The sequence below is a fragment of the Macadamia integrifolia genome, chromosome 8 (assembly GCF_013358625.1).
Source record: "Macadamia integrifolia cultivar HAES 741 chromosome 8, SCU_Mint_v3, whole genome shotgun sequence".
NCBI classification, from domain to species: Eukaryota; Viridiplantae; Streptophyta; class Magnoliopsida; order Proteales; family Proteaceae; genus Macadamia; species Macadamia integrifolia.
The window spans coordinates 2,454,639-2,468,157 of NC_056564.1; the positions used below are offsets into that span (position 1 = coordinate 2,454,639).

The following is a 13,519-nucleotide window of genomic DNA, read 5'->3' on the forward strand; positions in this document are numbered from 1 at the left end:
GCTAATATATTTGGGTGGTGCAAGACACTATTCTTTTTTTTTTTTTAACTTTTTTAAAATCAAATCCCTTATCAAATGATTATTCATGTTCTCCTAATCATAGTTTTAAAAATTGAATCATCGGATTGGTATCTATCGAGACCAATCCTCGGATTCAATCCATACCGATCTACTGGTAAGGTAAATACAGGTAAGATAATCCAAAATATTATTTAAAAAAAAAAAAAGGGATAAATATTATGTCGATCCGGTCCGACCAGATCAAGGATTTAGTTCTTGATATTAGTATTGGTATTGGTATTGGTCTCCATGGGATTGGTTGGTATCGGTAACTTTTGGCCTTTGGTTTGCAGAAAAAGTATGATATTTTTTTTCTCTACCCCTGGAATGATACGGGTGATCAATCAAGGATCGGGGATCGATCTCAATCCATACTAATATGATACGATTGATGAGGTTGATATGATCACGATACGATGGATATGATACTAATACTTGAAACCATGGACCAAAGTAGCAGACTGACCGATGCAATCCGTATCAGTATTGGTATCGGTTTGAAAGTCTCTTCTCTGATTTTGAAGTTAGAACTTCTGAAGAAGAAATATTTAGCCAAAAAGAAAAACACTTAGAAGAAGAAATGTTTTCCTCAATCTAGGGCTTCTCTATTTTGAACCTTTTTTTTTGCGTAATTTGTGTTTCTAAGGTTAGTGTTTAAGAGTTCTGTTCATGATCTCAAAAAAAGGTTCATGATCTCAAACTGATCAATGGAGGAGGATAAAGCCGCTGCTTATTATGACGAGCTCACGCGCAAAGGTGAAGGTGCTGCGAGATTCAAACAAGGTCTCGGATTCTCCTCGCAGTCTTCAGATACCACCACCAATAATGCTCCTGCGAGAGGTTCTGCTCTTCCATCATCATCTTCCTTTCTTAGCAGCTTCGTTAGGGCTTCTAGTCCAGGGAAAACTTCAATATTCGAGAAACAAGCACAGCTCGAAAGCATTCAAAACAAACTCAAGAAGAAGCAGAGCTCCAAAGACGAACCAAGGGTTTTGGACCATCAGAACAGGGATGATTCAAGGAGGAGTCGGCGTCGTTCTTCTAGTAGGGAGAGAGAGAGGCATTCGAGGAGGAGTAGAAGTAGAGATGGCCATGATTCTAGGCGTCGTTTTCGTTCTTCGAGCAGGGAAAGAGAGAGAGACAGAAGAAGCGAGAGGAGGAGGAGAAGCAGGTCTGGGAGCTATTCGGACGAAGAGAGAATAAATAGGGAGAGAAGAAGCGCGAAGAGAAGGAGGAGCAGGTCTCAGAGCTACTCGGATGAAGAAAGAAGGCGTCCAAGAGGTTATAGAGAAGGAAAAGGGAGAGCAAGGAGAAGCCGGAGCTCGTCTCCTCGGGAACCAAGGTCGGAAAAGGGTAGAAGCGATCGGTATGAAAACAGAGATGAGAGTAAAAAAAACGAAAAGAATGGTGGGATCGACTATTCTCGACTCATTGATGGATACGCTGAAATGGTTAGTTTCTCAATTAAAATGACCTTCATTCTCTGTCACCAGTTTGCTTCTCGTATAAGTGTTGGTTGTAGAAAGGAAATAAAATGTGGCCTTTTATCACCATAGTGTGTCTTCTGTATTTGAAAATTTTCTAGTACACATACCATATGACTATTCTCATTTACGTTGTTGGGTATGAAGGTGGACCTTAGCAAAGTAGGCAATATGAATCACGATTGTTGTTGCACAGGCTAAAAGACTGCCAGAGTAGTACATTTGTGTTTATTTTCACAAGTTGACTGCTTGATGTATTCTTTAAAGTGTATACAATACCATCATTCAACTTTTTTCTGTTGAAGAGCTATAGAATGATAGATATTTATAGGTTTTTCTATTCTCCTGCTGTCTTAGTCAGGGAGATAAAATGCTGTTTTTGAATCCACTGAGATGGGTCCGAGGAATTTCTCGGTCTAGCAACTTTACTAAATTTTACTCAAGTAATCATTATTTCATGTGCAGAATCACCCATTTTTGTAGTAGGAAGCTCTGTCATTATCCATGGTATCCTCAACTTGAGAACTATAACTTAGGAGGATATTTATGAACATTGATACATGGCTTAAACTGCTTTATGTAAGTAATCCGATGTATGGTAGTAAATATCAAACGGCAGCGAAATGTTACAATTCTTGTTGGTGTGTGTGTGTGTGTGTGTGTTTGGAATTGAGCATTTCTGTTGAATGCTGGAATGTGACATCAGTGTCACGGACTCACGAAGTTCTGCTGTTAGAATAAAATGGAAACATCGTATTTGATGTTAAGAGGATTTTAATGTTGGGTCTTTAAGGTGGTTTTATCCTGTATGGAAACATAATCTGGAAGAGGATAGAACTGTGTTTGTGGACATTATTTTTTGGGTTGATATTGATTTTCCCAGTCTTCGGATATTTAATTTGAGTGTTTCTTGGGCATACTACCTACTTTGAGTCAGACTGTTGGTAGGGGACAAGCTTATTAGATGCTCAGAAAGTCTCATCTATATGTACTTCCTTCAAAAGAGAGTTTGAGTTGAAGCTCCTCCTCCAATGCAAACCAACAATTCCATCGTGAGGATATTAATCCGTACCACTGAAATTGATGCTGTGGTTCAACCGTTAAAGATTTTGTGAGAACAGAATTGCTATTCTCCATCTTTTGTATTTTAATTGGTAAAACATGTTTGATGGATGAAATGTTCAATCTACAGTAATATATATATATATATATATTTTTTTTTTTCTTTTATCATGCAATGGAATTTTTTGATCGAGGAAAAATAGGTGCTGCAATTTCCATAATACTAGTTTTTCATTGAAAATCAACATAAGAGGCATTAGTAAAGAAGAACTGTCCTGGTATCTTGGGTTTGGTGTTCTGAAATTTGCGTCTAAAAAGCCTCTTGTTCATTGGGAATGCAAATATTAATAAAGAACTATGTAGGTCTCTTGGATTATTTTTTTATTTTTTTTGGGGGGGGGGTCTGAGAGCCTCTTGTTAATGTCTTAATGACATTTCCACGTTAATGTTTGTTTTCTGCACAAATATTAGCGTTCTTTATTTTCCCCATCTTTCTTTCTTTACCAATTTTTGTCATTTCTCAGTTTTCTCTAAAATTTATACAGTCCTCATCACCATTTTTTCTTTCTAAAGTGAGTTGATGTTGATTTATTGAACATAAGAACTTGCAACAGATTGTCCACTGTAAAAGGTGGTGGATGCCTCTTTCTTCCTAAAAGTAGTAAACATCATTCTTTGAAGATTTCATATTATATATGGACTATGGCTAAAACAATATTGTATATCTCCTCCCATTGCCCTTAATTGTGAAATATGACCCCATACAATTGGTTTTTTGATGATGAGCAGACTGCAGCTGAGCGAGTTAAAGCCAAGATGAAGCTTCAGCTTACAAACACTGGTATACTGTTACATTCTCCTCCTTAGATTGTGTTCCTTCCCCACCCCTGTCCCTACCTCTTTCTTGGGTAGACAGATCTAGTGACTGTTTGCTACCTTTATTTTTCCTTTAAGAAACCTATTACCAAGAACCAGAATGGAACTGATCTGTGTGAGAGAAAAATTGTTTCTTCAAGAGCTGAGGCTGAAATTTCATTGGAAAGATAAAGTTTGTGGAAGTTTTATAGATTCTCCCATAAACAGGTGCTTTCATCTTTATTCATTTTGTCAGTATTTTGAAAGTACTCGTGACTAGGTGTAGCAGTCTATGTTGATAGTGTTTTATCATGAAGTCTGATCAATATACTAAAGGACCATATTCATTCATCATCCTCCAACATTTATATATTTGGATTCTCTTTAGGAAAAGTACGCTTAGGGGAAAGAAGGATGAAAAGAAAATGTGAAAAAAATGAAACCACAGTTCTTCTGTAACAGAAAAGATCTCCTATTTGGTTTTCTAGATCCTGGAGTTGCTTAAACCTAAAGGAGATGAATCGCTCTTAGCCTTCATGGTGATTATTTTCTTGATGAACGTCATTCAGGTATCTTATAGTTAGGAGTTTTCTTCCATAAACTAAGAGCTTTTCATCTACATTAAAAGGTATCTCCTATTTGGTTTTCTAGATCCTGGAGTTGCTTAAACCTAAAGGAGATGAATCGCTCTTAGCCTTCATGGTGATTATTTTCTTGATGAATGTCATTCAGGTATCTTATAGTTAGGAGTTTTCTTCCATAAACAAAAAGCTTTTCATCTACATTAAAAGGTTTTTTGCAGACCAGTACCTGCTTCCAAGAGAGACGATTAAGCTGTTAAACCAGACTCAAAGTTAAGGTTGCAGCATTCTTATATTAGTCCGAAACCCTTCTGTTTTGCAGCTGAGAAGGATTCAGCAATGGGCATAGGTGCTGGTTGGGAACGTTTCGAGTTCAACAAGGATGCTCCACTTGATGATGAAGAAATAGAAGGTTCATTCTATGGCATGCTTTGCTTTTATCTTTCTGAATGTCTGAGAAAAATAAGTTCTGCAAAATTGTTGGCTTAACTATATGTATAACTTTGGCGTTAGCTTACCCATCTAACTCTGACCTGTAGATTTATTGTGGCTAAACTTTTGCTGCTTGGATCTCAGCCTAGTAATACTTCTGTTCAGTTTTTTGGAGTTTTACTGCATTTGGCATTATTTTATTTTATTTTTGATAAGTTACGACTTCACTAGAAGTAGCATTATTGTCCTCTAAAGTGGAGAAATGTCTAGAGACTTCCGTAAGTGTGGCTTAAGCTAAAATATATAAAACAATTACATCCAAAGAGAATCTTGCCTCAAAAGAAACAAGTTCAAGCGACTTGTTGTTTTAATAAATCACATGAGAGACCATTTTCAGTCCTTGGCTTCATAAGTAACAGATTCGTTGTACACAGTGCATGTGGCATGTGTGTTGTTGTCAACACCACTCACTGACCAATATCTCATCTGATATCTGCTATAGCTCTTGAGACGCACTCTCTCCCCCTTGACAATAATTGTAAAGGGACTCATGTTGGACTCCTCCTCAGTGCAATATCATCCTCCTTGCACTTGAGCACCCTAGCTCAAGAACTCTCCCCTTTGTGTAAGAAAACTTTCTTTGGTTTCAGTACCGAAGAGCTGCAATAGTTCCTCTTGATGTAAGAAACTCTGCATAGAACCTCTCTCTATCTCTCTCCAGAGCAATCTTGCCCAATATGGGATACAAGAGCCTAGAGGAGTGCCATACGCATCTTTCCTATCCTATGAGTTAAAATTCAATTGTTCATCGTGATCTCATATCTACTCCAACAATGCTCATCATATACCAGTGTTGCCTCAGGTGAATGTACACCATCAACTGCCATCTGCAGTATACTACTGTAGACATTACTAGCTGCCAATACTCTCTGTCTTCTGCATCTAGTAACAACAACATCACTCCCCCTCAAATGATGGGGCTGCACTCTGACGACTACCATGTAGAATGATACCAATTAACTCAACATTGACAACCATACTGATGCAAACAACACTGCTGACTGCCACACTCATGCCATTGCACTTCTCATCATGTCTGCTCTGTTCTATGCCTAACACAGCATTCTCCATCTGATGACAACTTAACATAATACATAAATACAAAGGAACTGCCAACTGTGTCTGATGATTATTCCGATCGCTGCACCTAGGACTCATGCTGCCAATACCTAGAGTCCACTTAGGAGGCACCAATAACATTTGGTGAGTTTGCCCTCTCCATAATTATCAAGGCTAGAAGGCGACCAAGGTGGTGGAAGATGGTAAAAATCAAGGTGACGCCAAGTCACCAACAAGGCAACACAACAACCAAGGCGCCAATCTTGGTTGGGCCATCTTGTTGCCTAGGCGACAACTTGATGACTATGCTCCTCTCCATTTGTAACAGGGTGCACATCAATGCTTGGGTGGTGTATCCACTCTCACACCCAACATGGGTGGTGCCTTGGAAGTGGCAAGTGCTATATGTACAACTGAGGCACTCCCTCTCCACTCTCTGCTTCTGTCATAGGCTTTTTATGCATTTTCTGTGACTCTCTTTTCTCAATTACATCTTTCTCACCTTTTTGTCCCTCTGCTACCTTTTGGGATGCCTCTGCTCTCTTTGACTTTGCTGCGTATTGGGAATCAAACTCATACACTTTTTGCAAAGTGTCCATATCTGTGGCACCTAAAGCATCCTACTGGATGCTCCTTTTGTGATGCTGTATTTGTGCAGTGTTTGGCAAAATGCCCAAACTCATGGCATCTGAAGCATTTCATATAATTCTCTCTTTTTGTCTCCACTCTGAGCTTGCACTCTTTGGTCCTATGACAATACCCATTGCACCTGTGGCAATACCCATAAAAATGAGACTTAGTCGCTGGATGGTGTCTATGACAACTAGGTGGTGATCCATGCCTGGTGGAAGGAACTGACTGCCTCATTGGCCTCTGATGGGGAAATCTATTGAACCTGCTGTGCTCAACTGATCTCTAATATATTCTACTGTATCTCCCATTGCTGCCAAATCTGCCCTGCTGACCATTGTCGATGATCTCTGTCCCTCTGACCTGTCTCTGCTAGTCTGCTGGGTATTACCTCCACATTGTGCCAAGTGTTCTGGAGTTCTTATCTCTTACAATAAAAAATCCAGTTTTTTGTTCTTGAAGTGGGGGATTTGACTTTTTATCCTTTTGGAATTTAATTTTTAAACTATTTTTGTTGGATTCAAATAGGGGCTGTTAGCTTATTTATGAATAATATATTTAGTAAATGAAATAAATGATATTTGGCATAAATAAGTAACAAACCAAGTGCCAGACCAATCAGACCAAGTGCTAGACTAGCCAGGCCAGTACCTTACTAAGGCGATAGTTGCCTTGACCCCTACGAAACCGCCTGGAAGCCAAGGCCTTGCCTAGCAACTATGACTGCATCTCTCATCTCTCATCTCTCCTGAGGAGGAGGACAATGCTTATTTTCCTTTACAAGCCCACTGCACTCTGTAGTAGCTTTGGAAGTAAGCTGCCTCTGAAGATTATCCACGGTACTGTTGACCTCTTCTAAATTAGCACTCAATGACATTATCTTTTCTTCAAGTTCACTGCACTCATTAGTCTTGGAGGATAGGCTGCTGCACATCTTATCTGCCATTTTCTTCATTTTTGCATTTGTGTGCCCCAGTGGACTAATCATGTTATCAGCCTCTTCTAGTTGTATTACCATTCTTTTAATTTTCTTCCTTTCCACTTTCAGCTCCTAAATAGTAGAGTAAGTAGACCATAGCCCTGCTTCAAGAACATACTCCGCTGCAGAATTTGATGCCATTTGACAACTCTGTAATAACTTGGTCCACCTCTCAGGTCAAACCCAAAGCTGTTAGACTTCCTCCCTAGGGTACCAGAGTTCTGATACCAAATTGTTGTTCCTAGGTTGACACAGCGGGGGTGAATTAGGGTCCCAAAAAATTCCCCTGAACTTACTTCTGGCACTCCTTCCTGTAATCCCCTGTGGAGAGTGCCAACTATGAGCTTCGACAAGAGGGGAACACCAAGGGGAGCATGGGAAGGAGTGTCAGGAGTAAGTTCGGAGAATTTTTGGGGACCCTGATTCACCCTCCTCTCTGTGTCAACCTAGGAGCACGAAGTTTAATCACAAAGCAGGGTAACAGCTTAGTCAATAAGAGTTGAAAATCTTTAATGATTGGTCACTCATTCACATCATTTTTTATATTTTGATTTTCATATCATATCTAATTTTTTAGTAATTAAAGATTTATTAATGGGAGGTGTGAAGGAACACCTCAGAGAAGATTTAAGTGTCGTACAAGCTTATACCATATACGCCCCTAATAAACAGAACCATACCAAAAAAGAAGAAGGGGGGGGGGGGAGTAGAACGAATTGTGAATGTTATGATGGAGATCTTCAGCATCAGTAACACAGAATGGCATGCATTTAGAGATACCAAACTGTTTAGGAAAGCTGCTCATGTTAGAAAATACAATTTATATGGAACACTCAAATAGGACATTGGACAAGCTACTTTTAGACAGGGCCCCTTATTATGAGGGAAAAGTGGCCTAAGTTGCTGAAAGCCCAGATCCATTTGTCATCTTGGTTTGCATCATTTATAGGGTCTCCAAGTAGAATTTTTTTTTGACCTCCCGATAGTAGATTTTGCCTTGACATAGGATACCAAATGATGTTCTGATTTGTGAAGGTAATGAGTCACCAGCACATCTTTATCTTTAGCTTCTGCTGCCCTGAACAACGTAGGGAAATAATGCATCACTCCTGTCAATGCCAAGTGATGCAGTGGCATTATTGTGGCTGGACTGAAACGATCCAATCTGGAAACCCAGACCGAGGTGAACCTGGCCCAAACCGGAATTTTGGTCTAGTAAGGGTTGGTCGGGGATAGCCCTGTAATATTTATTTAGGGTTAGCTATGTAAGGATTAGCTTGGGTTAGTTTCCTAAATGAGTAGGTTTCTATTTCAAGTTTTCTTCTTATTTATATATATGTGCCCAACGATGGGGATGGAATATTGGAATGAATTGCATTCAGTTGGAGTTTCCTTAACGAAACTTGGAGCCATGAGCTGGCCGTGTGTTTCTTCCATTTCCCCCATTGATCTGTTCTTCTTCCTCTGTCAGGTAAATCCTTCTTTCCTTTGGCTAGTATTCTCCTTTTTTTTCTTTGGTTCATCTCCCTTGCCCTACAGTACCATACCGGGTTTGACAAACCTGTTTGGGTTCGCTACGGCCCAATGGGAGTGCACAATAGCCAATAGTGGGAAGGTAATGACAGAACTGTAAATATTTCAAAGTTAAAAGGGGATTGGCCTGACCATAATTAACCAGAATATCAATGGGCTGTTTGGTTGCTAATGAAGAAGATGATACCATAGGGTTTTAAATATATTGACCAGGGGTAGACTTCGCATAAAAATAAAATAAAGGACAAACAGAAATAAGGAAGAAAGAGGGGGAGGGATTTTTGGAAATAAGAATTAATGATTTTAATCACTAAAGGGATGTTGTCTTCAACCTCTAGCCATCGTATAGGAGCCAACAGGAAGTTGAAGGGTTTGCAGATGGAGGATCTTTCTCATAGGGTCTTCAAATGGACTGAAATTTCAGGAGAGGCATCGCCTGCCAAGATTCTATTTACCCCAGTTGGTATCTGCCAGAGGCAACAAGTTAGGACGCTAATCGGGGAGACTGGAACAGAGCTTGGCGATGGTCTGTAGAACCAGCAACAATCCCTGGTTCAATCTCACAGCAGGTATTGGTTTGGGACTGAAGGGAGACCTTCGATCCAAATCTTGGGGTGTGAGGGCTATGGAGGAAGGAGATCCAAACCAGCCTTTGGGGCGGCCAGTACTGCAGGACGGAACAAGGAATAGAAGATTAGAGAAAGGAGAAACGGGAAGGAAAGGTGAAACTAAGCAAGAAGAAAGAGGAGAAGTGATGCCGTAACTTAGGGATGGGAGAAAAAGAGAAAGAATAGGGGAAGGCTAGGGATCTTGCTGAGCAGTCATTTGTACCTTTTGTCTTCACCCGCATGGTCTATTCTCTGCCTTCTTGTTATTGATACTTTATGTCTGTTTTGGAAGAAATATTTCTTCACTCTCTTATGTTTTTTCTCAATTAAATCTTTGGTTACCCCCCCCGCCCCTTTATGTCTGTTTTTGGTAGAACATTTCTTCACTCTCTCTGTTTTTCTCAATTAAATCTTTCGTTACTCCCCCCTCCCCCCCAAACAAAAAAAAAAAAAAAAAAAAGAGAAAATTGGAAAATTAAATTTAAATGTTAACCTAATTCCAATGCTACTGATGAGTGATCACGATTGGGTTGGGGGGTTATAATATGCTGAGTGTTTGTCCTTGGCAGATGACCTTGTTACTTGATTCTGGTGTACTCATCTACATTTTCACATTAATTTCCAGATTGAAAGTATCTTGGCTGAAAATCATTGGCCTACAAAGAATCTCATGACTTGTCGTTACCATTTATTTTATGAGGTACTTATTTCTGATTACTCCTTTCACCCCTCCTACAGCGGCAGATGATGACAAGGTCTTGGTTAAGCATATTGGTCAGAGTTTTCGGTTTTCTGCTGTGGAGGTATTATTATCATTTGTTTGCATTTTCTCATTATATCTGACGGCGGGTTGAAGTCTAATCTTTTGCATTGAGATTCAAAAAGATTTATGGAACTATAACGTGTGGAACAAGAACTTTCCTTATGCATTGAAATTCAATGGTTGCTGATACTTATTTTCATGTCAATCAAGGCAAGAAGGGAAGAAGATATCAAGGCTGCTCATGACAAGGCCATGTTTGGAGCGCCAATAGCCCCACCACTTGTCATTCCAGATGAATTACCAACCAAGGAAACTGAGATAAAAAAGAACAATGAAAATAGCGCTGTTAAAGACCTCGTTAGTGACAAGGTGAGAGATTTCTGTTGATTTCTTGTAATTTTCTGTTAAAGAGGCTGCAAATTATGTGGGAGAGATCAAATGGACCAATTTATTGTCTTGGTTGTAGGTACTAGCTAAGCAACAAGGTTCTTGGCGAGATCGAGCCCGTAAACTTCATAATGAACCAGCAAGCTGATGGAATACACATTTACAAAAAGGTAATCACATCAAAGTGACAACGGATGATAAATACCATGAACTATGTTGACATTCTTACAAATATTTACCCCGCATGTCTAATGCGGCAATGTGCCAGTGACAAGGATATCATAGTTGATATAGAAGACACTATCAACATACTAAGCACAAATTACCATAATCTACAACATTGTACATTTGAAAGACAAGAAAGCAGCAACTTAGACTCGAGTGTTTAGCAATGAGAGAGTAAAAAAAAGATTTGTAAATTTTATTGTTTTAATGGAAAAACCTGGAATTAATAAGAGGAATTTTGAAAATAAAAGTCTTTGTACCAAGCCTGTTTGATGGTTCCAGTCGTCGTAGTTTGGAGGATCAAAATTTTTGGAAAACATATGAGGTTGGTTTGGATTAAGTCTTTACATTGCAAGAATGTATACTTGAAGAATTTGAACTCTATACTGAGCAATGAATGATGGATTCGTTATGTTTTTTTAGAGGAGTGATTTTGATGGAATCAGTATCTATCAAGATACATTTGTAAATTTTGAGGGTTTTTTCTTTCACCCTATATGGTTTTGCCATTTTGGAAAAATTACTTTTTGAGTTGTACTAGCTGGTGAAAGATCAGTATATTTTGGTTTAAGTAGGTATTGGGTTTGAGAATATCTTTATGAGATTGAGCAGGAAATGGTGGGTATTGCATTATGAGCTTTGTTTGGTGGTAACAATGTTTGATTTGACCAACTTGATGAGATTAACGAAGGAAACATGTTTAGATGAACACAGTTTTTGATGGGTATTTTATTGTTTAGGGATTTTTTTCCCTAACTTGCATTGGTGTTGAACTTGGTTACTTCTTTCTGGTGTAAGAATCTTTAAAGTAGTTTTTTTAAGCCGTTTTTTGCCATGTAAAAATTCTGCAGTTTGAAAATCATGGATGAAATGCTGTTCACTTGTTTGTTTTCCCCTAAAAAAAAAAAAATATATATATATATATATAACCTGTGTTTGATTTTGATAGAAAATTTTTCATAAGTGTTCAAAATTTCAGAGTTTATTTCCTTATTAGAGAATTTTCACATGGCACAAATGGCTGAAAGCCAAACTCAAAGGCGACACGAAAAAGTCATCAAGTTCAGCAATAATGCCCCAATTAGGTAAAATTCTCCAAACAACAAAATACCCATAAAGGTCCCCTTGTTCATCCCAACATGTTTCCTTTGTTAGCTTTATCAAGTCAATCAAATCAAACCTCAAACATACTTGAATCAAAACAGATAAAAAACTTCATTGTTGAACTAGAATACATTGGTCCTTCAACAATTCAGAAGGTATTTTTTCCAGAATTCTTGTAGGAAATCACAGGAAAAAAAGTCTAAAAAGCTTTGCCAGAATCGAAATCACTCCCATTCCATTGTAAAATTCAAAGCTTTTAAGTCTAGACTTCTGCAATGTGTATTCATAACTGAAAACATTGTAGGATTTCCAAGAATTTTGATCTTTTAAACTAATCTATTGGGACATCTAGTAAAGCTTGTTACAAAGCATTCTATTTTCTAAATTTCTCGTATTCTCATTCTTGGCTCTTCCATTTCAACAAAAATTTTCAATATTAGTTCAATTACTATTCTAAACTAATCTATTGGGAATCTGTTGGTCATATGTTCCTCCCATATGACTTTTCTATAAGGATTTGGGCAGCTGGCCCATTGGGACTAAAAGCTGAATTTCTTTCTGCACTTTCTTTTAAGCATGTTATTTTCTTCAACTCTGTTCCTGAGAACAATTTGAATTTTTTCTTTAATATTTTTATCATTACATGCTACTTCATGTGGTTACATAGGAGTAAGGTTATATATAACCAAGATAATTCAAACCCTCACATGACTCTTCATCCTGTGATGCAATGGATTGCACAAACTTATCACCCTATACCTCTTCAGGTGAATCCAACAAATACTACTTTGCCAGTTATACCTAATTTTTCTCATGTGAACCCAACCAATCCTTATTTGTGTGGGAGTCACTGATGCAACGAATAACATTTCTGGATGGTCTACCTGTATAATACACAAAGAAAGTTGTCTCATTAAGTGCTGATTATATGATGACAGGAAATACATTTGAAGCATGCTTTAGGGGACTTCTTATTGGCATGAAGCAGGAGAGAGACTATGGATGGAGAATCAGGGAGATTTGGAGCTATTCGGAAGATCTTGGAGAACTGATTTCTGGTTACAATACCACTTCATGGCATTGGAGTGTATATCCATTTTTTTGGATGTGTATAGATTTCCGTCTAGCATTATTTTTGTTTCAAGCCCAGTAACGAAGTTGTACCAGTAATGGGAGGATAGCACAATGGCAATAGCAAAACGATCTCAGTTTTACAACTTCAGGTTGTATAATAATGTAACTCACTTTCTCTCTACTTAATGAAGTTTTTCTTTTTCTTATTAAAAAAAAAAAATTATCAGTTCAACTACTTATGATCTTATTTGGTTCTAGTTGGACATTTCTTCTATTATCAATCTTAGGCTGCCAAATTTTGAGTCAAATTACTTTGTTTCTGAAAAAGAGTCGAATTTCTTTGCTATTCTCAATGGCATGGATCAATTGTTGGGATTCCAATCCAATTCATCTTACCTTGGTTCGTAGATTTAAAGTGTATCGACCGGACAATTTCTTTAGTGATGAAGAGTTCTGTGGAATTACTTCTCTCAAATAGTTTTGATCTTCAGAAGCAAGAGAGAGAGAGAGAGAGAGAGAGAGAGAGAGAGAGACGGCAATGAAAGCAGCAATAACTTGAGCCTTTGTTCCTCATCTTATCCCCCTATCCCACCTTCAGAAATAACAATATTCTCACATTCTCT

The 13,519-nt window shown here is 38.3% G+C and overlaps 1 protein-coding gene across 1 annotated transcript; it reads left to right on the top strand.

The window, feature by feature from the left end:
- Positions 1–551: 551 nt before the first annotated feature.
- LOC122087162 (RNA-binding protein 25) lies at positions 552–13,135 on the top strand. Its single transcript, XM_042656183.1, has 7 exons — positions 552–1,511; positions 3,396–3,447; positions 4,365–4,454; positions 10,082–10,146; positions 10,317–10,475; positions 10,573–10,663; positions 12,761–13,135. Exons 1-6 carry the CDS (start codon positions 768–770, stop codon positions 10,639–10,641), a joined length of 1,179 nt encoding a protein of 392 aa, XP_042512117.1. The 5' UTR covers positions 552–767; the 3' UTR covers positions 10,642–10,663; positions 12,761–13,135.
- The last annotated feature ends 384 nt before the right edge of the window (positions 13,136–13,519 follow it).